This window comes from Pongo abelii, chromosome 7, assembly GCF_028885655.2.
Source record: "Pongo abelii isolate AG06213 chromosome 7, NHGRI_mPonAbe1-v2.0_pri, whole genome shotgun sequence".
Lineage (NCBI taxonomy): Eukaryota > Metazoa > Chordata > Mammalia > Primates > Hominidae > Pongo > Pongo abelii.
In genome coordinates, this window is record NC_071992.2 from 27,189,503 (window position 1) to 27,212,513 (window position 23,011).

Sequence of the window (23,011 nt, forward strand, 5' to 3'; positions counted from 1 at the left end):
ATCTTGTGTTTTCTCTGTGACTTGGCCCCCATCCCTCTTGAAAACATAGGGCTAAGGCTGGGCGCGGTGGCTCACGCCTGTAACCCCAGCACTTTGGGAGGCCGAGATGGACGGATCACGAGGTCCTGGCTAACACGGTAAAACCCCGTCTCTACTAAAAATACCAAAATTGGCTGGGCGTGGTGGCATGCGCCTATAATCCCAGCTACTCGGGAGGCTGAGACAGGAGAATCGCTTGAACCCGGGAGGCAGAGGTTGCAGTGAGCCAAGATCGCACTACTGCACTCCAGCTTGGGCAACAGAGCAAGATTCTGTCTCAAAAAAAAAAAAAATTTATGTCCCACTCACCCCCACCCCCACAATAGAAATCTCTAAAGGCTCAGAGGAGCCTTATTCATTTCATACCCTCCCCACAGGGCACAGCATGTGACTTGCACAACTATTTAGGGCCACACTAAGGAAATGTTATGTAAATGGAAGTGAAAGCAGCATCTCCTGGAGAGGCCGATTTTATGAATCACTTTCATTCAGGGAAATGGGAAACAGGTAAATGACTAATAAAAAGTGAAGGAGGGAGAGAAGAAGGAAGGGACAGAGGGAAGCAGAGAGGGAGGGTGGACCCCAGATACTTGATACTGTAATTAAAATACATATAGCCATACCATAATTAAGAAGTCAAAAAACAATAGATGTGGGCATAGATGTGGTGAAAGGGGAACATTGTTACACTGCCGGGGGAATGCAAATTATTAGTACGACGACTATGAAAAACAGTATGAAAAACTATGAAAAACAGACTATGAAAAACAGGGAATGCAAATTATTAGTACGATGACTATGAAAAATGTTTAAAGAACCAAAAGTAGAACTACCATTCAATCCAGCAATTCCACTCCTGGGCATCTACCCAAAGGAAAATAAGTCATTATATGAAAAAGACATATGCACGTGCATGTTTATAGCAGCACAATTTGCAATAGCAAAGATATGAAACCCATGTAAGTGTCCATTGACCAATGAGTGGATAAAGTGTGGTATATATGCATCATGGAATATTACTCACTCATAAAAAGGAACAAAATAATGTCTTTTGCAATAACTTAGGTGGAGATGGAGGCCATTATTCTAAGTGAAGTAACTCAAGAATGGAAAATCAAATATTATATGTTCTTACTTATAAGTGGGAGCTAAGCTATGAGAATGCAAAGGCTTAAGAGTGATATAATGGACTTTGTGGACTTTCTGGGGAAAGGCTAGGAGGTGGGTGAGGGATAAAAGACTACGCATTGGGTACAGTGTACACTGCTTGGGTGATGGGTGCACAAAAATCTCAGAATCACCAATAAAGAACTCATCCGTGTAACCAGAAACCACTTGTACCCCAAAAACTATTGAAATTAAAAAAAAAATTCCTATAGCCGTAGACAAATCCTACCTAATCTGACTTCTATGTGGAATCTAAAAAAGTTAGACTCCCAGAAGCAGAGAGAACATTCTTCACCAGGGTCTGCAGAGTGTTAGGGGCAGGATGGGGAGATGTTGGTCAAAGGGTAGAAAGTGTCAGTTATAGGATGAGCAAGTTCTGGGAATCTAATATATGGCATGGGTGGCAATAGATGTGTTAATTTGACCATGGAAATCATTACATGATTACGTGTATCAAATCTTCATGTGGCACACGCTGGATAAGTACAGTCTTTGCCAGTTAAATTTGTAAAAAATAATAAAAATGTTAAGCAAAAAAATACATATAGCAATGATTTAGTTATTTGAAGCATTAAGCAGGAGTTTCAAAATATCTATCATAAAGCAAGGACAGATAGAGGCTATGAAAAGTCAAGTTGCATATGGGTAAGTCGGAGCCAAATGGGTGTAATATCTAGCTACAAAAAAGGAAAGAAGGTGAAAGAAAGAATGTGTACATCAGGCCTACTAATTCCTATAAGAAAACTGTTACTGTACCCCTTATGCAGCTATGAAAACTGCAAGCTCAGCGAAGTTGAATAATTGCTCAAAGTCACACATGACAGAGTCAGAATACAAAATCCTTGTATTAGTCTGCTCAGTCAGTCTTCTATAACAAAATACCACAGACTACGTGCCTTAAACAACAGACATTTATTTTTTCACAGTTCTGGAAACTGAGTTTCGAGATCAGGGTGCCAGCGTGGTTAAGTTTTGGTGAGGTCTCTCGGCTTGCAGACAGCTATCTTCCTGCTGTGTGCTCACCTGGTGGAGAGAGAGCGCGACATCTGTGATACTCATTTACTAAGAGCATTCATCCTGTCAGTCCAGGGCCCCACCCTTATGACTTCATCTAACCTTCATTACATCTCAAAAGCCACATCTCCTAACACTATCACGATGGGAGTTAGTGCTTCACATATGAATTTGGAGGAGACACAAACATTTACTCCACAACAATTCCCTTGACTTGAATTTCTTGTTTTTTTCCCCTCCAACACAGAAGGTGGTAAGAGCTTTGAATTTTGCCTTTAATTTCCCACACATGTGCCTAATTGACCCGAACAATTCTTTTTTTTTTTTTTTTTTTTTGAGACGGAGTCTCTCTCTGTCACCCAGGCTGGAGTGCAGTGGCAGGATCTCGGCTCGCTGCAAGCTCCGCCTCCAGGGTTCATGCCATTCTCCTGCCTCAGCCTCCAGAGTAGCTGGGACTACAGGCGCCTGCCACCATGCCCGGCGAATTTTTTGTATTTTTTAGTAGAGAGGAGGTTTCACTGTATTAGCCAGGATGGTCTCGATCTCCTGACCTTGTGATCTGCCCACCTCAGCCTCCCAAAGTGCTGGGATTATAGGCATGAGCCACCGTGCCTGGCCTGACCTGAGCAATTCTAATCTTCTCAACCTCAGAACAGAATACGTCATGCTAATGGGGGTCCCCCAAAACTATTTGTTGAGTCAGTGGCCGCAGTGAGCGCTCAGTGAACCTGAGCAATCTGAGTTATTAGGAAGGCACTCGTTCCTGCACACCCACATTCATCTTTTAAATGTTGACTGATCAGTTTCAATTATTTTCTTCATAAAGTTATATATTATTCTGTGAGACCATTTTCTACTTTTGGACAAGAGATTGCTTTGTAGGGAAGAGCCAGAAAGAGATCTAAAGACAAAACTCATCTATCTGAGGTCCTCTTAAGAAAAGTGAAACTGAGTCAGAAGGCATGGAGTCAAATCCTGTGTTCCCCGCAGGGTGCCACTGCGATGCACATTCAGCTTATAATGGAACGGCTGCTGAGAAGGATCAACCGGACAGTGATTGGGATGAACCGGCAGTCTCCCCACATTGTGAGTATCTCTTTGTTGGATCCCACGGCCGCTGCTGTTTCTCTGTCCCCCTTGCCTATCGGGAGGCCTTCGGGGCCAGTGGCTTGAGACTATTCTTCACATGGGCCTCTCACATCATGGGTTATTGGTTATGACCTTGAGCAGATCTTGGTTCTGACATGGATATTCTATTGAGAGAAAATAATCCAGCCTAGGCAATATAGTGAGACCCCATCTCTACAAAAAAATTTTAAAAATTAGCTGGGCGAGGTGGTGGCACATGCCTGTGGTTCCAGCTACTCAGGAGGCTAAGGTGGGAGGATCACTTAAACGTGAGATGTCGAGGCTGCAGTGAGCTGTGATTGCACCATTGCATCCCAGCCTGGACAACAGAGCAATAGCCTGCCTTTGAAAAAGAAAAAAAAAAAAAAAAAAAGCAGCAAGCAGGGAGGGAAGGGAGGGAGGAAGGAAGGAAGGAAGGAAGGAAAAAAGAAAAGAAAAGAAGAAAAGAGAAAAGAAAGAAAATGATCCAGTATGAACCACCCAGCCCCTTTGATTCAAGGAACAAAACCGAACATTTTAAAGAACCTGTGGTTAGCATGCTTGTGGAAAGGCCAGTGTTGCTCTGGCCTCTTATTTTCTGTGCACTCTATGTAAATAGATCCCAGGTAACAACTATGATAGAGACCAGAGGTAGCTGTTGAAAGGCTAAGTGGTGTCATCATTAAGGTGAAAAGCATCTTTTACTTGCTATATTAAAAGCTACAGTTAGATTTTAATTAGAGGACATAGGAAAAGAACTATTTCAAATTCCTATCAGATAAGAAAAATTGTATTTATTTTTCTTTTCACAAATATGTATTTAAAAACTGCCGTAAAACAGGCACTTCTCTGGACACTGAAGATGTACCCATAAACAAAACAGAAAAATCACTGCCTTTGAGGAGCTGACATTCCAACAATAATGACAGCAGTTACAGCAAAATAAACTAGTGTTAGGAGGCAACAGGTGCTAGAGAGAAAAAAAAATGAGCAGGATTAGGGAAGGGAGGGTGGGGGAGTCACACCTTTAAATAAGATGATTAGGAATTTTACCAGAAAGCGTAAAATTTGGGTGAAAATTTGAAGAAGGTGAGGGAGTGAGCCATGTGGCTCTCTGGGAAGGGTCTTCCAGGGAGAGGCCACAGCCGTAGCAGAAACCCTAACACGTGCCTGGTCAGAACCTGTAGGGTGATGGAGCTGATCCTAATAAGAATAAAGACAAATGATTGCAAGTAAAACTGTCTTTCTGCTGGATTAAAACCCAGTCTCTGAGCTGAGGAGTTCAAGACTGGCCTGGGCAACACAGCAAGACCCCATCTCTACAAAAATCTTTTTAAAAATTAGCCAGGTGCAGTGATTAGTGCCTGTACCCCCAGCTACTCTGGAGGCTGAGGTAGGAGGATCACTTGAACCCAGGAGATCAAGGCTGCAGTGAGCTATGATCTTGCCATTGCACTTCAGCCTGGGTGACTGAGTAAGACCCTGTTTCAAAATATAAAATAAAACAAAATAAAATAAAAATCCAAGCTCATCCAAAACATATTATAAAAGGATTTAGATCTTGTATTAGGGGATTATCAGTTAACTAGACTAGTCCTACATCTTTTTCTCGAGGAAATGTCTGAGGGAACAAAGGCTAATATGGAAATTGGAGAATTCCTCATGTAAAATCAAGGCTTTTATCTTTAGAACAGTCAGATTGTTGGCAAGGAAATACTATTTTTTTTTTTTTACCAACAGAAAGAGGGAATAAAACCTAAAATCTATCAATTACTCTTTATTTCTAGGCCCTGATAATGTTGCTGTTAATCACTTGTGCAAAAATAAAATCTATAACTTAACTGATCTGTCTTTTCCAACCGTTGACTATTGGAGAGTAAGAATGACTTAGGAAGCCGGGCACAGTGGCTCATGCCTGTAATCCCAGCACTTTGGAAGGCTGAGGCGGGCAGATCACCTGAGGTCAGGAGTTTGAGACCAGCCTGGCCAACATGGTGAAACTCCGTCTCTACTAAATATACAAAAGTTAGCCAGGTGTGGTGGCGCACCTGTAACCCCAGCTACTTGGGAGGCTGAGGTAGGAGAATTGCTTAAACCCAAGAGGTGGAGGTTGAGGTTGCAGTGAGCCAAGGTCACGCCACTGCACTCCACCCTGGGTGACAGAGTAAGACTTTGTCTTAAAAAAAAAAAAAGAATGACGTAGGAGAGAAAACTAGTCAAATCACTTATATGTTTTATATGTTTAAAAGTTGGGAATGTTTTAACAGCATTGCTTCACTAATCCCTTTATAATTTACTGAAATTACTAACAGATGGAGTGCAATTTAGCAGATCAAGATGGAAAAAAACAGGATTGAAGAACATTACGTTATGCTAAAACTGATATACTTTTAGAGTATTTTACATATTTTGTGAAATTTAAGAAAAGACAATGTACCATTAGTTGCTATTGCCAAGCCATTTCTATCATACATTATAAAGAAAGATTGATATGGGAAATGATATATTGGCTTATAGATAATACATACTTGAATTCAAATTTACTCAGCTCCTTTTAGGAATCAAATTGCATGTTGTCTCCCTTGTTTAAACTCACTCAAGGACATAAGCTCCATATGTTTGAAGGGAAGGGCAGGATTGGATGTAAAGGCAGCAGTACTCCCGCTGTGCTTCTTCTAAAATGAAATGATGAGAGTGGGAATGACTTAGATCCGTGGAGTGATAGCAGTGCCAAAAGAAGCAAAGTGAAGTGGGAATGATAAGCATAAGAAGGAAAAAAAGTGAGGGGAAAATGTACAGACAGGCACAGACAGTCGCGAAGAGAGATGTGGAAAAAGAAAATCTACATGGCTTAATACAGTTTATTCCAGATGTTCAAGAATAGTTAAATATTAGGAAATACATTTATAAAATAATATCAATTCAATAAAAGGAAAAAAGCCTTATAATTTTCTTCATGGATGCCAAAATGATATCTGATTATTGTTACTTTTTTCCCAAATTAAGAAGAGGAGGGAACTTTTCAGCATGAAATCATCAGGCATCATGATACTCAATGGTCATTAAAAAAAGGAATCAAGATATTTAGGCCAAGCACAATGGCTCACACCTGTAATCCCAGCACTTTGGGAGGCTGAGGCAGGAGTATTGCTTAAAGCCAGGAATTTGAGACTAGTGTGGGCAACATAGCAAGACCCTGCCTCTACAAAACAATTAAAAGTTAGCCAGCATGGCGGCATTTGTCTGTAGTCCCAGCTGCTTAGGAGGATGAGGCAGGAGGCTTGCTTGAACTCAGGAGATTGAGGCTGCAGTGAGCTGTGAAGATGCCACTGTACTTCACCCTGCATGACAGAGTGAGAACCTGTCTCTATTTAGAAAAAAAAGGTATTTAATTTCAATACTGTTGTTTAGCTTTTTCTATAATTTCTAGCCAATGTAATAAGATAAGAAAAAGATACTAAACATAAATATTGTAAAAGTAAAAATAATTGTCATTATTTTTAGCTGAAATGACCAGCATATCTACAAAACCCAAGAGGGTTTACTCAAATTTTAGTAAAACTAATAAACAGTTTATTAAACTAACCTGTTTAATTTATTTATTTTGTTTTGAGACAGGGTCTCACTCTGTCAGCCAGGCTGGAGTGCCAGGGTGCTATCTCGGCTCACTGCGACCTCCGCCTCCCAGGTTCAAGTGATTGTCCTACCTCAGCCTCCCAAGTAGCTGGGGTTACAAGCGTGTGCCCTGACACCCAGCTAATTTTTGTATTTTTACTAGAGACAAGGTTTTGCCATGTTGGCCAGGCTAGTCTTGAACTCCTGACCTCAAATGATCCACCCACCTTAGCATCCTAAAGTGCTGGGATTACAGGCATGAGCCACTGTGCCCAGCCTCTAACCTGTTTTAAAATAAATGATATTTAATGCCCGTTCTTTAACAATGGAAGCTATTTAGAGATTATAAATGAGAAATTCTATTTAGTCACAAAAATATCAGAGTAAAAATAAATACTAGTTACAAATAAATAGTCAAATAGAAATAATAATGGGGCCCGGCATGGTGGCTCACGCCTGTAATCCCAGCACTTTGGGAGGCTGAGGCGGGCAGATCATGAGGTCAGGAGATCGAGACCATCCTGGCCAATATGGTGAAACCCCGTCTCTATTAAAATACAAAAAAAAAAAAAAAAATTAGCCAGTTGTGGTGATGCATGGCTGTAGTCCCAGCTACTTGGGAGGCTGAGGCAGGGGAACCCGGGAGGTGGAGATTGCAGTGAGCTGAGATCGCGCCACTGCACTCCAGCCTGTTGACAGAGCGAGACTCCGTCTCAAAAAAAACAAAAAATACATAATAATGGAGAGCTTGCCTGTCAGACTTAGTGGACACATATCAGCAGAACAGAACCATGATAAGTGAAAAGGAGACTTTGGATTGTATGAACATTTCATTACCTTTCTAAAGGGAAAATGAAGGTTTTTAGTAAATGTTATTTAGAAAATTAGTTAACAATTTGGGGCTGGGTGCGGTGGCTCATGCCTGTGATCCCAGCACTTTGGGAGGCTGAACCTAGGAGATCACTTAATCCCAGGAGTTGGAGACCAGCCTGAGAAACATGGCAAAACCCTGTCTCAAAAAAATACACAAAAATTAGCCAGGCATGGTGACATGCGCCTGTAATCCCAGCTACTCAGGAGGCTAAGATGTGAGGATCGCTTGAGCCCCGGGGAAGTCAAGGCTACAGTCAGCCATGATCGCCACTGCACTGTAGTCTGGGTGACAGAATGAGACCCTGTCTCAAAGAAAGAGAAAGAAAATTAGTTAACAATTTGGAAAAAATTTGTTCAACTTCATGCTATACCCACAAAATAAATGTCAGATAGAACGAAGTGTTCAATTAAAAAAAATTATATCATAAAGCACTAGAATAAAATAATAAATAGATAACTGATTTGAGGAGGACCAGGATTCATGGATTTTTTATAGTTAAAATACAAGAAAAAAATCAATTTTACTAGATAAAATTTTAAATCCCTATATATGAAGAATGTGTATATATATATATATATATATATATATGCAAATTAAATGTCAAGCCCCAAGCTTTAAAAACTTTTGTAACATAGGTGACAGGTGGCTAATAAACTTAATATACAAAAGCTATTATAAGCCACTGAGCAAAGATATTGTTTTAATAGAAAAATGAGTAAAGAATGGGTGCAAACAGCAACATGAGAAAGCTAAATGGCCAAAAAGTTCATGGACAGACTGTTTAATTTAGAGAAAAGGAAATGAAAGTGCAAAGTGAGATTAAGTAAACCTCTAATACTCAGAATAGGCAAGGTCTTGGAGAAACAAATTGTGTTAGACACTGTTGGGAAAACAAGCTATATGACAATTTGGCAATGTGTATATCAAAGGCCTTAGTACAATAAATTTACACTGCTTTATAATTGAAAAAATAAACTTTTTTTTTTTTTTTTTGAGACAGGCTCTGGCTCTGTCACCCAGGCTGGAGTGCAGTGGCGGAATCTCAGCTCACTGCATCTCTGCCTCCCAGGTTCAAGCAATTTTCCTGCCTCAGCCTCCCGAGTAGCTGGGATTATAGGTGCCCACCACCATGCCTGGCTAATTTTTGTATTTATAATAGAGATGGGGTTTCACCATGTTGGCCAGACTGGTTTCAAACTCCTGACCTCAAGTGATCTGCCCGCCTTGGCCTCCCAAAGTGCTGGGATTACAGGTGTGAACCACCCCACCAGGCCTAAAAAATAAACTTTTTAAAACAAAAGAGACAGTCTAAGGCATACGTTCAGAAGGAGATAGACACGGACAGTCTTTTATTGTTCTGCTTGGGGAATCTTTCCCTCTGTTTTAGAAACAGCTGTATGTTCATCTCTCCTGTGCTAAATTCCTTTGTGTTATTTTCATAACAGCATGAATACAGGAGGATAGCACCCCTGGATCTTTGCTCCCTGTCTAAAAAACTAAGTCTATAATTCACATTTTTTTGGTCTAGGGGATAGCACCTTGAATATGTAATTCTTGAACTCACAAATGGAAGCAGTGTTAATTAATCATCTAGTTATTGATTTTTTCTCTTCAAGTCAGTGTCACAATTCATGTGGGTAGTATGTTGGAACAACTGGCTGAAGGGCTCTGGAGTTGGAGAAGTGGTATCAGGTTGTATTAGTCTGTTCTCATGCTGCTAATAAAGTCATAGCTGAGACTGGGTAGTTTATAAATCTGGGTAGTTTATAGAGGAAAGAGGTTTAATTGACTCACAGTTCAGCATGGCTGGGGTGGCCTCAGGAAACTTACAATCATGGCGGAAGAGGAAGCAAACATGTCCTTCTTCACATGGCGGCAGCAAGAAGTGCCAAGCAGAAAGGGGGAAAATCCCTTGTAAAACCATCAGATCTCGTGAGAACTCACTCACTATCACGAGACTAGCATGAGTGTAACCGTTCCCATGATTAAATGACCTCCCATCGGGCCCCTCCCACAACACATGGGGATAATGGGAACTACAATTCAAGATGAGATTTGGGTGGGGACACACCCAAACCATATCACAGGTATTCTAGCAGGGAGTTTTCGTCATCATCGCTTGCCCTCCTTTCCTCCATGCTCAGTGTTGCCACCTCTTTTCCTGCTAGCCTTCCTCCCCGTTAAGATTTGTTTAACTAATCTAAGTATTTCAGATATTTCTCCGTGGAATTCTATACTACAGCTCTGCCTCAACAAGAAACCCAAAGCCCCACAAGTTGTTACATCTTCACTGGTGATCTCATTGAGGTATCCTGTTTATAGGATTCCACACTTCATGGCTGTTAATGAGATTTCTTCACTCAGACCTGGAAGGAGGTGGTTTGAAGCAGAAACCACAAAGCACGTCGCCTTTGGACCTTTAGAATGCAGCGTGTTTCCAGTGTGGTGGGGTACCTGCATGGCTCGGTGGGTGGGAAAAGCCAAGTTCGTGGGGCTCACATAGTGTTTTTGTCAGTTGGTGGTCTAAGGAGTCTCGGATTTGTGCTTTCCTTTTCCTTCCAGGGGAGTTTTGTGGCCTGCATGATTGCCCTGCTGCAGCAAATGGACGACAGCCACTATAACCACTACATCAGCACTTTCAAAACCAGACAAGACATCATTGTAAGTTGCCTTTACTGGTCCTGGTAACCTGAAGACTTCCTATATTTGGTTTAAAAAAAATGACTGAAGCTGAGCATCATGAGTCCAGGGTTCTCTTCCCACCCACCTCCAGTGCTATGTGGCTGTCCACAGTGATTACAGAAAGGAGAGAACTGATTCATACTTTCTCTCTTTGATAAGATTTGAAAAAGAGTACAACGCATATACCAAGAGGTTATCACCACTTTAATCTCTCTTGGATTTAGAGAGAGCCCTTATTTAGCAACATTTGGGAGATGTTTTTTCCTCTGAAAACAGGATTTAATACTTGGTACAGTAACTACTCATGTCATGGCAAGGATTTTAGAAGGCAGGGGTGTGCAAAGTCTCCTAAGACATGGTTGATACCATCATTTTAGAGAGAGCAACAAAAAGAGGTAACCCCTGCCCTTTACAACCGGTCCGTGGCCTGTTAGGAACCTGGCGGCACAGCAGGACATGAGCAGCGGGCCAGCGAGCATTAACTCCTGAGCTCTGCCTCCTGTCAGATCAGCAGAGGCATTAGATTCTCATAGGAGCTGAATCCTATTGTGAGCTGCACATGCGAGGAATCTAGGTTGCCAGCTCCTTATGTGAATCTCACTAATGCCTGCTGATCTGAGGTGGAACAGTTTCATCCCAAAACCATTCTTGCCCTGATCCGTGGAAAAATTGTCTTTTCTGAAACCTGTCCCTGGTGCCAAAAAGGTTGGGGACTCCTGCTTTACAATATTTGTAAGTTATCTTCAGATGAAAATATTTTGTTCTCTATTGTTTTAAGCAGGAAAATTGTTCTCATAGTTGCTATGAAGCACTCATCTAAGAAGCTGAGTTAGGCCTCCGGCTGTGGCTTCACTGCCCCTTCCCTGCAGGGGATTGTTAGTGGCCCTTCAGACGTCCATGAAGGCGTTATTAGACTTTGTAGAGCAGTGGACAGGATGTGCCGCTGGATTAGCACACTGTTGTCATGTTGACACTAGTCTTTGGATAACTTCCCATCATCTGTGCATATTCCAGTCTCTTTGTTCTAGATTTTCCACTTTCTGCCTCTGTCATGCTGAGTAGGTGGCCAGTGCTCCCAAGGATTTGCAGCTCCTTCCTTGCCCATTACCCACCTTTCTGCCATGCCCACATGATGGACAGACATACAAGGAATTGGAAGGAAAGTGCTGTTTGTTATCATTAGTTGGTTCCATGCTGGACTCTCAATGCCGTGTTAGACCACGTGGCTTGAGCTGAAGGTCTCCATGAGCCTCTGCTTGGGCCACACCCTGGTAGGCAGCATGGCATAGGAACCATAGCAATATGTAGATGCGCCTGTGGAGACCAGGCACAAGAGGACCAGGATAGGGGGTGGGGGGCGGAGGAGGAAGGCCAAGGTTAGCCATGTGTTCTCTACAGGCAGGTGGTGTAGCGGGTAAGAGCATAGGCTTTAGAACACGCAGCTCTGGGTTTGAATTCTGACCATTCCACTTCCTTGTATGCGATTTGGGGCAAGCTGTTTAACCTCACTGAACTTCAGTTTCCTCATCTGTAAGATAGTACCCACCTTGAGGGTTAATTAAGTGTTGCTTGGCACCATGCATGGGAAATGCCCAGCTTCGTGCAGGTTGGCATGTAGCTAATCCCTGTGAGGACTAGCTGTTTGTAACGATAATTGTATTATTATTGCTATATAAAGTAAAATTAACAATAAAAATTTTAGGGATTTTTGTTTCAGATTTCTTTCAGAAAGCAGGCAAAATAGGGACATGTTAAGGTCAAACCCTGACAATTTGGATCCATTGTTAAGTAAGAAAAAAAGGGGCGTACCTCCTGTTTACCAGCATGATGGTGAGCTCCTCCAGCTGTATTATGTAATTAAAAGAGGATCATTATCCCCATGAGGGAACTAAGACTTGGAGAAATGAGGGAACTTGCCTGAATTTAGTCCCCAGTGGCCGAGCTACCGTGCACAGCTAGGCCTTGGTCTCCCAGTGGCCTTTCAGTCCCTCATGCTGCCTTCTGAGTGAACCGCATGAAGGCCCTTGGGAAGTGGTGGATAAAACCAGGCTTTGGGATTCCCTGTGAGTTTCCTTTATCATGCTGTCTCATTAATTTAGATTTCCAGGAGTTAAATAGAGAGTCTGTATCTGAAGCAAATAACAAGTATCTAAATTCAATCCTTGTGTCACAAAGCATGAATTCTTATGGATTTAAAAGAAAAGTTAACAGAATAGCTAATAAATTGGTAGAAGCACTTAAAATATATAATGAGGCCGGATGTGGTGACTCATGCCTGTAATCTCAGCACTTTGGGAGGCCGAGGCCGGTGGATCACTGGAAGTCAGGAGTTCGAGACCAGCCTGGCCCACGTGGTGAAACCCCATCTCTACTAAAAATACAAAAAAAAATTAGCCAGGAGTGATGGCAGACACCTGTAATCCCAGCTACTGGGGTGGCTGAGGCAGCAGAATCGCTTGAACCCGTGAGGTGGAGGCTGCAGTAAGTTGAGATTGTGCAACTGCACTCCAGCCTGGGCGACAAAGCAAGACTCCATCTCAAAATAAATAAATAAATAAGTAAATAAAATATATGATGAATTTGAATTCATTAATTATGTCTGGGATTTCAGAACTGAGAGTGGATATGTCTAACTTGCCGTAAAACCAGGGGAGATTCCACAGTTGCACACACACTGGCTGGCCAGAGAGAGTCATTCCCCATGCCGTTCAGCATCCAAAGTATAGGAAGTTACCCAGCTTGACCAGCATCTCGGAAAAATATGGTTAGCAATAGGACCTGGGACTCCTGCCTCTCACATACTGTGTCTAGGCAGAACTGTGTAGGTTAGTGCCAGAGAAACTAGACAGGACTTTCAAGAATCCCAGTGGAAAAGGTCTAAATTTAGCTAACTAATAAAAATGCCTTCAAAACATTTTAGCTTTGATTTCAACTCTGATTGTTCTATTTCAGAATTAGTTTTTGCTCACAGCCCCCTTTGGAGCAGAAGAGCTCTGTATGCTTAAGTAATTAGTTATTAGTCATCACCAGCCACTGTTACAATCCATTTTGAAGGACCGTTTAGGACCTTTCTTCTAGGCTGCACATGATAATGTCCCTGGCGCAGAAAGAATGGTGATTCTGCTTCTTGTGTGTATCACTGTGTCCTTTTCTAACCATAATAAAGGAGAATTGAACTGAAATCTATTAAAAGTATCAATTTCCCCACAATTGTTGGTGAATTATGTTTAAGTGCATGAGATACATTCTGACAACCTGTGGCAGATAAGGGTTGAAAACTTGGGGTCCAAAGCTCTAAGTTCTCATCCAGCTCTTCTCCTTCCTACTTTCTTTTTTTCCTTTCTTCTTTTCTTTTTTTTTGTTTTGTTTTGTTTTGAGATGGAATCTCACTCTGCTGCCCAGGCTGGAGTGCAATGGCACAATCTTGGCTCACTGCAACCTCTGCCTCCTGGGTTCAAGTGATTCCCCTGCCTCAGCCTCCCGAGTAGCTGGGACTACAGGCATACACCACCACGCCGGGCAAATTTTTGTATTTTTAGTAGAGATGGGATTTCACCATGTTGGCCAGGCTGGTGTCGAACTCCTGACCTTCATGATCTGCCCACCTTGGCCTCCCAAAGTGCTGAAATTACAGGTATAAGCCACTACACCCGACCCTCCTTCCGACTTTCTGTGCCCTTAAGCGAGTCCTTTAGTTTTTCTCAGCCTCAGTTGTACCATTTGTAAAATGTGGATGATTCTTTTTGTCCTCATCTTCCTTATAGGGTCCTACAATATAAAAATCAAATTGCATCATAGCTAGCTGTAAGAATGCTTTGTTATTCCTAAAACCCTTGAAAGATGGGCTGTTACTGTGAGACTAGGAACATCCTGTTCTGAGGTTGTGGTTCTGCTTGTGTACATGCCAGAATAAAGACTATGAATGTAACCCAGTTTTCCCCCAACCACTCCTCTGTTCTCCGCAGGACTTCCTCATGGAAACTTTTATCATGTTCAAGGACCTGATTGGAAAGAATGTCTATGCCAAAGATTGGATGGTGATGAATATGACTCAAAACAGGTGAGACAGCCCATGGCTGGCCCTGAGGCATTTGTCTGAATACCTGAGGCTGCTGTGTGAACTTTGGGAAATGTCTTTAAATCCCTTTGCCTCAAATCCATCATCTGTAAAGTGAGGATCTTCCTGCTCCAGAGGTCCTAATTTATGTGCTCATGATCTTAATTTTCCCAGGGTAATTGCCTTTGCTCCACCTCGGGCTCTCTACTCCCTTCTCTAGCGTCATCTCTTCAGTGCTCTCATGGTAATTGTCATCCTCAACTCTTCACTGCGCCTTTCTGTGGCTCCACATGGCCTGTGTCATCCTGATATTCAGGGCTCACCTGTTAGTGTCTGTTCTATGACTGGTCCATGATGTATTTAACCAGATTCTTCTTATGAACATTTAGATGCTTTCCATTTTCTATTAATGTGAAATATCACTGTCATGGCTTTTGTTGCTTTACATATTTAAAAATATCCATGGTTATTTTATCAGGATATACTCCTAAAATAATTTAGTAGTTCAAAAGTTTGGTGAAATTATAGGGCTTTTGATACACAGTATCAAACTAACTAGTTGCTTCCGCCACTTCCCTGTGTATGCTACCTGTACTCCAACCAAACTGGCCTCTGCCCAGTCCCTGAACACATGGTCTGCTCTGCCTCACACCGGTCTTCCGCCAGCAGTGCCTTCCCCATAACCTCCAGCTGTCAGCGTTCCAGCCATTCCATAAGGTTCTTCTCAAGCGTCACCTCCAGAGGAAGCCTCTCTGACCTGGATGTCATCTCTTCTTCCTTTGATTTTCCATACCCCATTCAAACCTTCTTATAGAATTGTTTTCAGATTCTATGTTGGATAATAGATGTACATTTTGTTAATTTCCCCGACCAAGCTGTAAATTTCTTAAGATCAGAAACTGTGTCTTTCAACACAGACCTGAGCCTGTGTCTTGCAATTGCTAGCCCACAACAAATACTTGTTGAACAGAAGTGAAATGAACTGAATATATATTATATTAAAAGAGTGTTAGAGTTTAATGAGATAAACCATTATTGTAAGCATTATTATCAACTCTACATGATACCCAATTCTGAGTAATTCTACTCTAACACCTGATTAGAAGAAGCCTTCTCTGCTATGTACAGATTAGATTTAAAAAATTACACCAGAAACCCTAAGCTTAAACAGAAGCATCATAATAGAGTCTATATTACCCTCCTCTGAGGCTTAAGAGTCCTAGTTTGCAGTCTCAGATCTGCCTTCAATTACCTAAATTGGGATGTGGCCCTGAGTGGCTCTTCTTGTTTGTTCTGTAAACTGAGCTCCTGTGCCCCGTCTGCAGATGGTGTTGTGCTGTTGGTCTGCAAGGACACTGTTAGATTGTGAGGTCTTATGATGCCAAGTTCAGGTTTGGTTTGGTTTAGTTTTTAACATAGGTGGGAAAAGGTTTCAAAGGACATACAGTTGCCTTCTTTATCTGGTGTTTTCCTTCCCCAGGGTTTTTCTCCGTGCTATAAATCAGTTTGCTGAAGTTCTCACAAGATTCTTCATGGATCAGGCAAGCTTTGAACTTCAGGTAGGCATGTGACTCACCTACCTGCTTCTAGAATTCTTGGCTATGGCAAGAGAACTATATGAATTTGGAAAATGTCTCCTCAGATTTCACTGTTTTCACATGAAAAAGGTTTTCATATGATAGCGTGACATATGCCTGTCATACTGTCCTCCAAACACAACAAAATAGGGGTGGTTTCTTCTTTCTATAAAGGTAACATATGTAAAAAAAAAAAAATCTTAAAGAGTAATAGTAGAAGATCAAAAATATAAATAGTCCTCTTTGTCGCTATAAACATTTGGAGTTGACCCTTTGTATATTTACACAAATGCACATAGACACACATGGCTACAAATAAGCACACAGGTAACTCTCCTACCTACAAATGAGTTTGGTTCTAAAGAACAGTTCTTATGCACAGTTTGTTGAAAGTCCAGAGGAATTGCAAAATGGATGACCACTAGCTCTATCTTCATTCATTCATTCATTCACTTATCCATTCATCCATTTAACAAATGTTAGAGTACTTACATGTACAGGGCCCTATTTTGCGCCCTGGTAGGGGCATTTCCCTGGTGAAGGCAGATAAGTTCCTTGCTCTCATGGAGCTTACCTTCCAGAGTACTCTGCATTTTGTGGGTGGTGTGCTTTCTGTGTTCTTTGTCTTTGCGTGTATCTGTGGAACTGTTATCAGTGGAGGTCCTTGACTACAGATTGTCCAAGTTCTTGACGTTTTGAACAAAATGCACAAACAAAGCAATGAAAGAATGAAGCAATAAAAGCCAGATTTATTGAAATGGAAGTACACTCCACAGAGTGGGAGCGGGCTCAAGCAAGCGGCTCAAGAGCGCTGGTTACAGAATTTTCTGGCGTTTAAATACCCTCTAGAAGTTTTCCCATTGGTTACTTGGTTACACCCTATGTAAATGAAGGAGTAGCCTGTGACCAGTCTGACCCTCCCACCAGTTGTGGGAGGGAACCAATCAGAGGTACTTTCAATTTTTCATCTGCCACACAGTGCAAAGGGGTAGCCTCTGATCCTTTTGTTACTTGGGTGTGGAGAGGTGGGGTTTTCCTTTTGATTCAGTTCTAGGAAGTCAATGTGAATTGGCCTTCAGTGCTCTGCCTCCAGGCCCTGTTTTCCTGCCTCAGAACTTTAAAAGTTGAAACTCATAAGTAGAGGAAAGTATACACACATACACACACAGAGATGCATACACATATAGATTAATATATATTGTATGTATGTGTATGTATATTTGCCAAAATGGAATTGAGCTGTGCAGTTCTTTGGTACTCTGTCAATCTATTTTCCTTTTTCAATGATCTGTGATCTTTTCAATAATGTTGAATATTTTCCTGTTTTTAATGGCTGAATATCATCTGTTCTATGACTGGTCCATGATGTATTTAACCAAATTCTTCTTACGAACATTTAGATTGTTTCCATTTTCTATTATATTAAATAACACTGTGATGGCCTTCCTTGCTTTAAATGTTTAAAAATATTTGTGGTTGGCTGGGCATGGTGGCTCACGCCTATAGTCTCAGCACTTTGGGAGGCCAAGGCGGGCAGATCACCTGAGGTCAAGAGTTTAAGACCAGCCTGGCCAACATGGCGAAACTCCATCTCTCCTAAAAATGCAAAAACTAGCCAGGCGTGGTAGTGGGTGCCTGTAATCCCAGATACTCGGCGGGATGAGGCAGGACGCTTGAACCCGGGAGGCGGAGGTTGCAGTGAGCCGAGATCGCACCACTGTACTCTAGCCTGGGCGACAGAGTGAGACTCTGGATCAAACAACAACAACAAAATTCATGGTTATTTCATCAGGATAAAGTCCTAAAAGTATTTACTAATTCAAAAGTTTTGCAAACTTGTAGGGCTTTTGAAACATAGTGCCAAAGTACATACTATAAATAGATACACTTCTTGGCAGCAGTTTTCCTTTATCCCAGGAGTAAAGAAAAATATAATAGCTTAAATTTTTTTAAAAAGCTTAACATTAAGTCTCAAAACTTTTAGGATTGAATAATCAAAACCTAAGAAGAATGTAGATTGTATTTTGTTCTTTCATTAATCCCTGGTTAATGACTTTTTGCCATGTGACATTGTTTTATTATGGCCCTTATTAATGTTATTTTACATTTCCTTTTACCCACACAATTAATTTTGAACAGCTCTGGAACAATTACTTCCATTTGGCAGTAGCATTTCTCACCCATGAGTCCCTTCAGCTTGAAACCTTCTCACAAGCCAAGCGCAACAAAATTGTTAAAAAGTAAGTGTCCTTTTAAAGTTAAGATCGGGCAGGGGCTTCTCCATTTGTTTATATTGAGAGCAATATTTTAGGTATCACGGAAATTACTATTTAGTGGCTACCCATATTGTCAGTGGGGTAAGTCTTCAACTAATTACTTAATAGACCTCACATTCACCCAGGTTCAGCTCTCTTTTCTTAAGGCCCAACCATCTTCCCATCAGTCATCCCATGCTTTTTATCAAATCTGTACCTGGAGACGGACTTTGGCTGTCAGTATGCCCATCCCCAAGAAGAGCTGCGCCTCTGCTGGCAGCTTCCTCAAATTGCAGGCATAGTACCTCCTCACTCATAGCGCTTCACAAAGCACACTCCTTCAGCACAGTTGCTCTACCTCCCTGCCGTTTCAGCAGAGAAAGCCAGATCTCAAACATTGCATTAAAATGCCCTCCAGATTCCTGGTCTGGAATTCAAAATGGAATTATATGCAGACGTGATAAGAGATTTAGGGAAGCATTTCGTTTCATTGAGAGACTGGAAATCCAAAGACTGTCGTTAAAAAATAAATTGAGGAATGTATTATTTGAAGACTTTGAAATTTTAGTTGTGTTCCCCTTGTTGGGACATCTGCGATATTTAGGAAAATTATTTAGTGTCCCTCTACTTCTGGTTCCTCCCTCAAAAATTGCCTATATATATAAAAACAGCAAAGTATTTTTTGCTCCCAAGGACCAATTTTTATCCCTTTGTGGGCAGTATCACTCCCATTGAGAGTGCATGGTGTAGAGCCTTCCAGTGTGAATACTTTGAAGAACACACTGGAATGGGTGTATATTACCCCAATATCCATCTGTAAAGTATATAAGTATTTAGTCTGCCTATTAGACATCAGTCACAGTACTGTATGGTCATACTTCATTCACTTTCCTGTTCATCAGTGTTTGCCGTGTTTTGTTTGGCTTTGTCTGTGCCTCACTCTTCTCTCTGAAGTGAGTTTGTTAATCTCATCTTCTCAGTTATTTTTCAGCGTTTCCATTTGGCTTTTTGTGCTGTCAAGGTCCCCCGGCCTCTGTGCGCCTCATTCCTTTTGGGGGCTTGTTTAGGTATGAACCTCATCTCTTAAGGTTGGGCCTTAAGAGTGACCAAGAGGGACACAGACTGTTTTTACTTTCCTTCTTACTGTTTTTATGCAATTCATTTCTACTGCAAATCCTCCTTCTGGTTTATGATCTTCTTCCTAGATATGGGGACATGAGAAAGGAAATCGGCTTTAGAATCCGGGACATGTGGTATAACCTGGGTGAGTGTCTAGCCTTGAACAGGCCTGATCACAACCTCTGAGTGATAAGCATCCCACAATGAAGTCTTTTTTTTATTTTAATGCAGCTAACCCTGAGATGTATTTGTCTGTGTGTCTGGAAGTGAAAGTTGATTTGTGGGTTTCATGTTATCAGAATCTGAGTCACTCACTTCTGAATTGAGTTGATTTAACCTTTTCTTTTCTTATGGGCCTGGTGGAGGAAGATTGTAACACTTTACTTTCAGTGAAATAATTTTTTAATATCTTCATTCACTTTCATTTCAGGTCCCCACAAAATCAAATTCATCCCATCCATGGTAGGTCCCATTCTGGAGGTCACTCTGACCCCTGAAGTAGAGCTCCGGAAAGCCACAATCCCCATTTTCTTTGATATGATGCAGTGTGAGTTCAATTTCAGTGGAAATGGCAATTTCCATATGGTAAGAAGTGGCAGACCGCGTAATATTAGTAAATGGACATATAGTCAAATCATAACTCATTTCTTTCTATATAGAGAAACAGTAACCTAAATAATGCAAGTCCGTGTTGATCTGAAAGTTCACTTTACATTTCATTTTGTAAAGCAATTAGAGATAGAGTCAGACAGTGCAACCCAGAGCCTGGAAAAGATCTTTTTGCTGCATGTCTTTCCTAAGGCAACACCTGTCTGTAGAAAATTAAAGGAAGTTAACTTCATGCATTTTAATCCTGGCTGTTTCAGTATAGCCTAGAGAATAATGTAGTGAATTGAATTTAAAAACCTATCTATTATAGTACGGCTGAAAGTAATGCAGTGGATTAAGTTCTAATCCATTACTCTATAGCTTTGAGAATGTCGTTTTCCTGGTATGTCTTCTCTGTGCCTCTGTTTTCTTATCTACAAAGTGTATTAATATTGAAAGGATGATTTTGCATCTATGGACCTCTGCAAAAGCAATCTCACTGCAGAGACTTAGACATGAAACTGAAGTAAAATAGAAAAACAAGAATTATTATTCTATTTTTATATGCATAGTTGTAACAGAAAGCAATGTTTTGGATAATAATATTTTTTTAATCAAACGTAATGCAAAGGACAAAGTAACATGAGACTTTGTTAGAACATTTTGATAGGGCCTTGGTGCACAGTTTATGAGTGACCCTCTGTGATCCTCCCTGTCTGTGCTGGAAACAGTTCACAACTCAGTGAATGGGTTGGCCAAATCTAGAAAGGTTGGCCATGTCTTCTTCTAAGGATGCAACATTTTCCTGTGAAATTCTGCCCCTACTTTCAGTTTGAGAACGAGCTGATCACAAAGCTGGACCAGGAGGTAGAAGGGGGCAGAGGAGACGAACAATACAAGGTTCTTCTGGAAAAACTGTGAGTATTTCAGGAACAAAACCTTAAGTCAGTGGTGTCATTTAGTAATAGAGAAATACAGGGGTCCTGTTGCACCAGTGGAGCAATTGAGTAGTCTTAGAGTCACTAGGACCACCCCCATTGTGGTCTTCAGTATGGTTATGGGGTGTATACTGTCCACGGCTGACATTGTTTATCTGGTGGGAGTCAAGTGCTGGTATTTTCCTGGCCAGCCTGGCCCTAGAGAACACAGCAGTTGGAGGCAAGGAGGAGGTGCACAGAGCGGTGGCATTTTGCCCAGTGTTTAAATTTTTGAACTTCAACAAAAGTGTTAGCACTTCTAATTATAACCGCAAAGCAACAATTTAAAGGAAAAAAATATTTCAAGGTCTGCTGTGTATGTAAAAAATACCTTATGCCCCATAAAGGACATAAAACCAAAGCAGTTCTGTCTCCAGCCATGTTGGTCTTTTTCCTGCCCTGTCATCCACCCCATTCAACACATCTGTACCTCTCTCTGGGCTCCCATTATCACCACTGTCCCCTCTGCCCCCACCACCACACTCACCTATAACCCTTTTGCCCTCATCATCCTCCTTGGTACATGTGGAGTGATGAAGAGTGGGAAAGTGATTAAAAACAAATAGGTGTTGGCCTCAGTGAGAGACTGAACTTCAAACCCTGTTTTCACCAAGTATTAAGTCACTGGCTTTAGTCCAGTGATTCTGCTTATCCAACACTTCATTTTTTTTCCCTCTCCAAGAATAGCATCTATTTTTTGATACCATTATGAGGATTACAGGAGATGATGTGCTAACATAGCATCTGTTGCAGAGTTTATGACTAATAAATATTGGCTGCTCTAGTGTTCATGGTTGTTATTATTACAATTTGTTTTTGGTGTTTGTTTTTAAGAGATAAGGTCTCTCTCTGTTGCCCAGGCTGGAGTGCAGTGGTGCAATGATAGCTCACTAAAGCCTTGAACTTCTGGGCTCAAGCAATCCTCCCGCCTCAGACTCCCAAGTACTTGGACTACAGGCATATGTCGCCATGCCCAGCTGTTTCTTATCTTTATTTGTGTAGAAATGGGGTCTTGCCACGTTGCCAAGGCTGGTCTCAAAATTTTGCTTTAAGTGATCCTCCGACTTCAGCCTCCCTAGTAGCTAGGACTGTAGGCGTGCATCACCATGCCCAGCTGGTTTTCATTTTTATTTTTGTAGAGACGGAGTCTTGCTATGTTGCCCAGGCTTGTCTAGAACTCTTGGCCTCAGGCAATCCTCCAGCCTCGGTTTCCTAATGGGCTGGGATTATAGGCATGAGCCACCACGTCTGGCCTACTATTATTATTATTATTATTTTTACAGGCCTACCCTTCATTCAGGTTGTAACTACTCTAGACCATTGCTTTCTCATGTTTCCTGAACTTTTCTAGTGTTGACCAACTGCATTTCCAACTGAGTGCTTGCCTCGGTCACTTAGTTGTTCACCTGTTTGTGGGAGTTTTGGGGACGAGAGTCTGTGTTTGAGGACAGGGCTCCCAACTGTATTCTTTTTTGAAGATTCTCTAAGGAACCAGCACTCTGAATACTTAGAAATGGAATTGAATTGTATTTTTAGTAGAGATGGGGTTTCACCATGTTGGCCAGGATGGTCTCCATCTCTTGACCTCATGATCCACCCACCTCAGCCTCCCAGAGTGAGCCACTGTGATGGATGCCTGTAGTTCCAGCTACTTGGGAGGCTGAGGCAGGAGAATCACTTGAACCTGGGAGGCGGAGGTTGCAGTGAGCTGAGATTGCGCCACTGAACTCCAGCCTTGGCAACAGAGCAAGACTCCGTCTCAAAAAAAAAAAAAAAAAAAAAAGGAATTGAATTGATGAATAGTCTGTATTTTAAAGGACTAGAAGCCTTTCTTATTTTGTTTTTAATAGTGACAAGACCTTTTGTTGGTCTTTTTAATCTTGTTTCCATTAAGTCTCTCCATTTGAGCTTCAAACCTCTCAGTTTATATCTTTTGCAAT

General features: G+C 41.5%; 1 protein-coding gene across 4 annotated transcripts in view; it reads left to right on the forward strand.

The window, feature by feature from the left end:
- DOCK5 (dedicator of cytokinesis 5) overlaps positions 1-23,011 on the forward strand; it is a 243,927-nt gene that overhangs the window by 165,929 nt on the left and 54,987 nt on the right. For all 4 annotated transcript variants that reach the window (XR_002915986.3, XM_024250911.3, XM_024250913.3 and 1 more), the window contains 8 exons: positions 3,211-3,306; positions 10,379-10,477; positions 14,464-14,558; positions 16,036-16,114; positions 18,272-18,372; positions 19,593-19,651; positions 19,937-20,091; positions 20,926-21,011. Coding sequence is in view for 3 of the 4 variants with exons in the window: in XM_024250911.3 (XP_024106679.3) it covers positions 3,211-3,306; positions 10,379-10,477; positions 14,464-14,558; positions 16,036-16,114; positions 18,272-18,372; positions 19,593-19,651; positions 19,937-20,091; positions 20,926-21,011 (770 nt within the window). In the remaining variant the exon portion in view is untranslated. The remainder of the gene's footprint in view (positions 1-3,210; positions 3,307-10,378; positions 10,478-14,463; positions 14,559-16,035; positions 16,115-18,271; positions 18,373-19,592; positions 19,652-19,936; positions 20,092-20,925; positions 21,012-23,011) is intronic.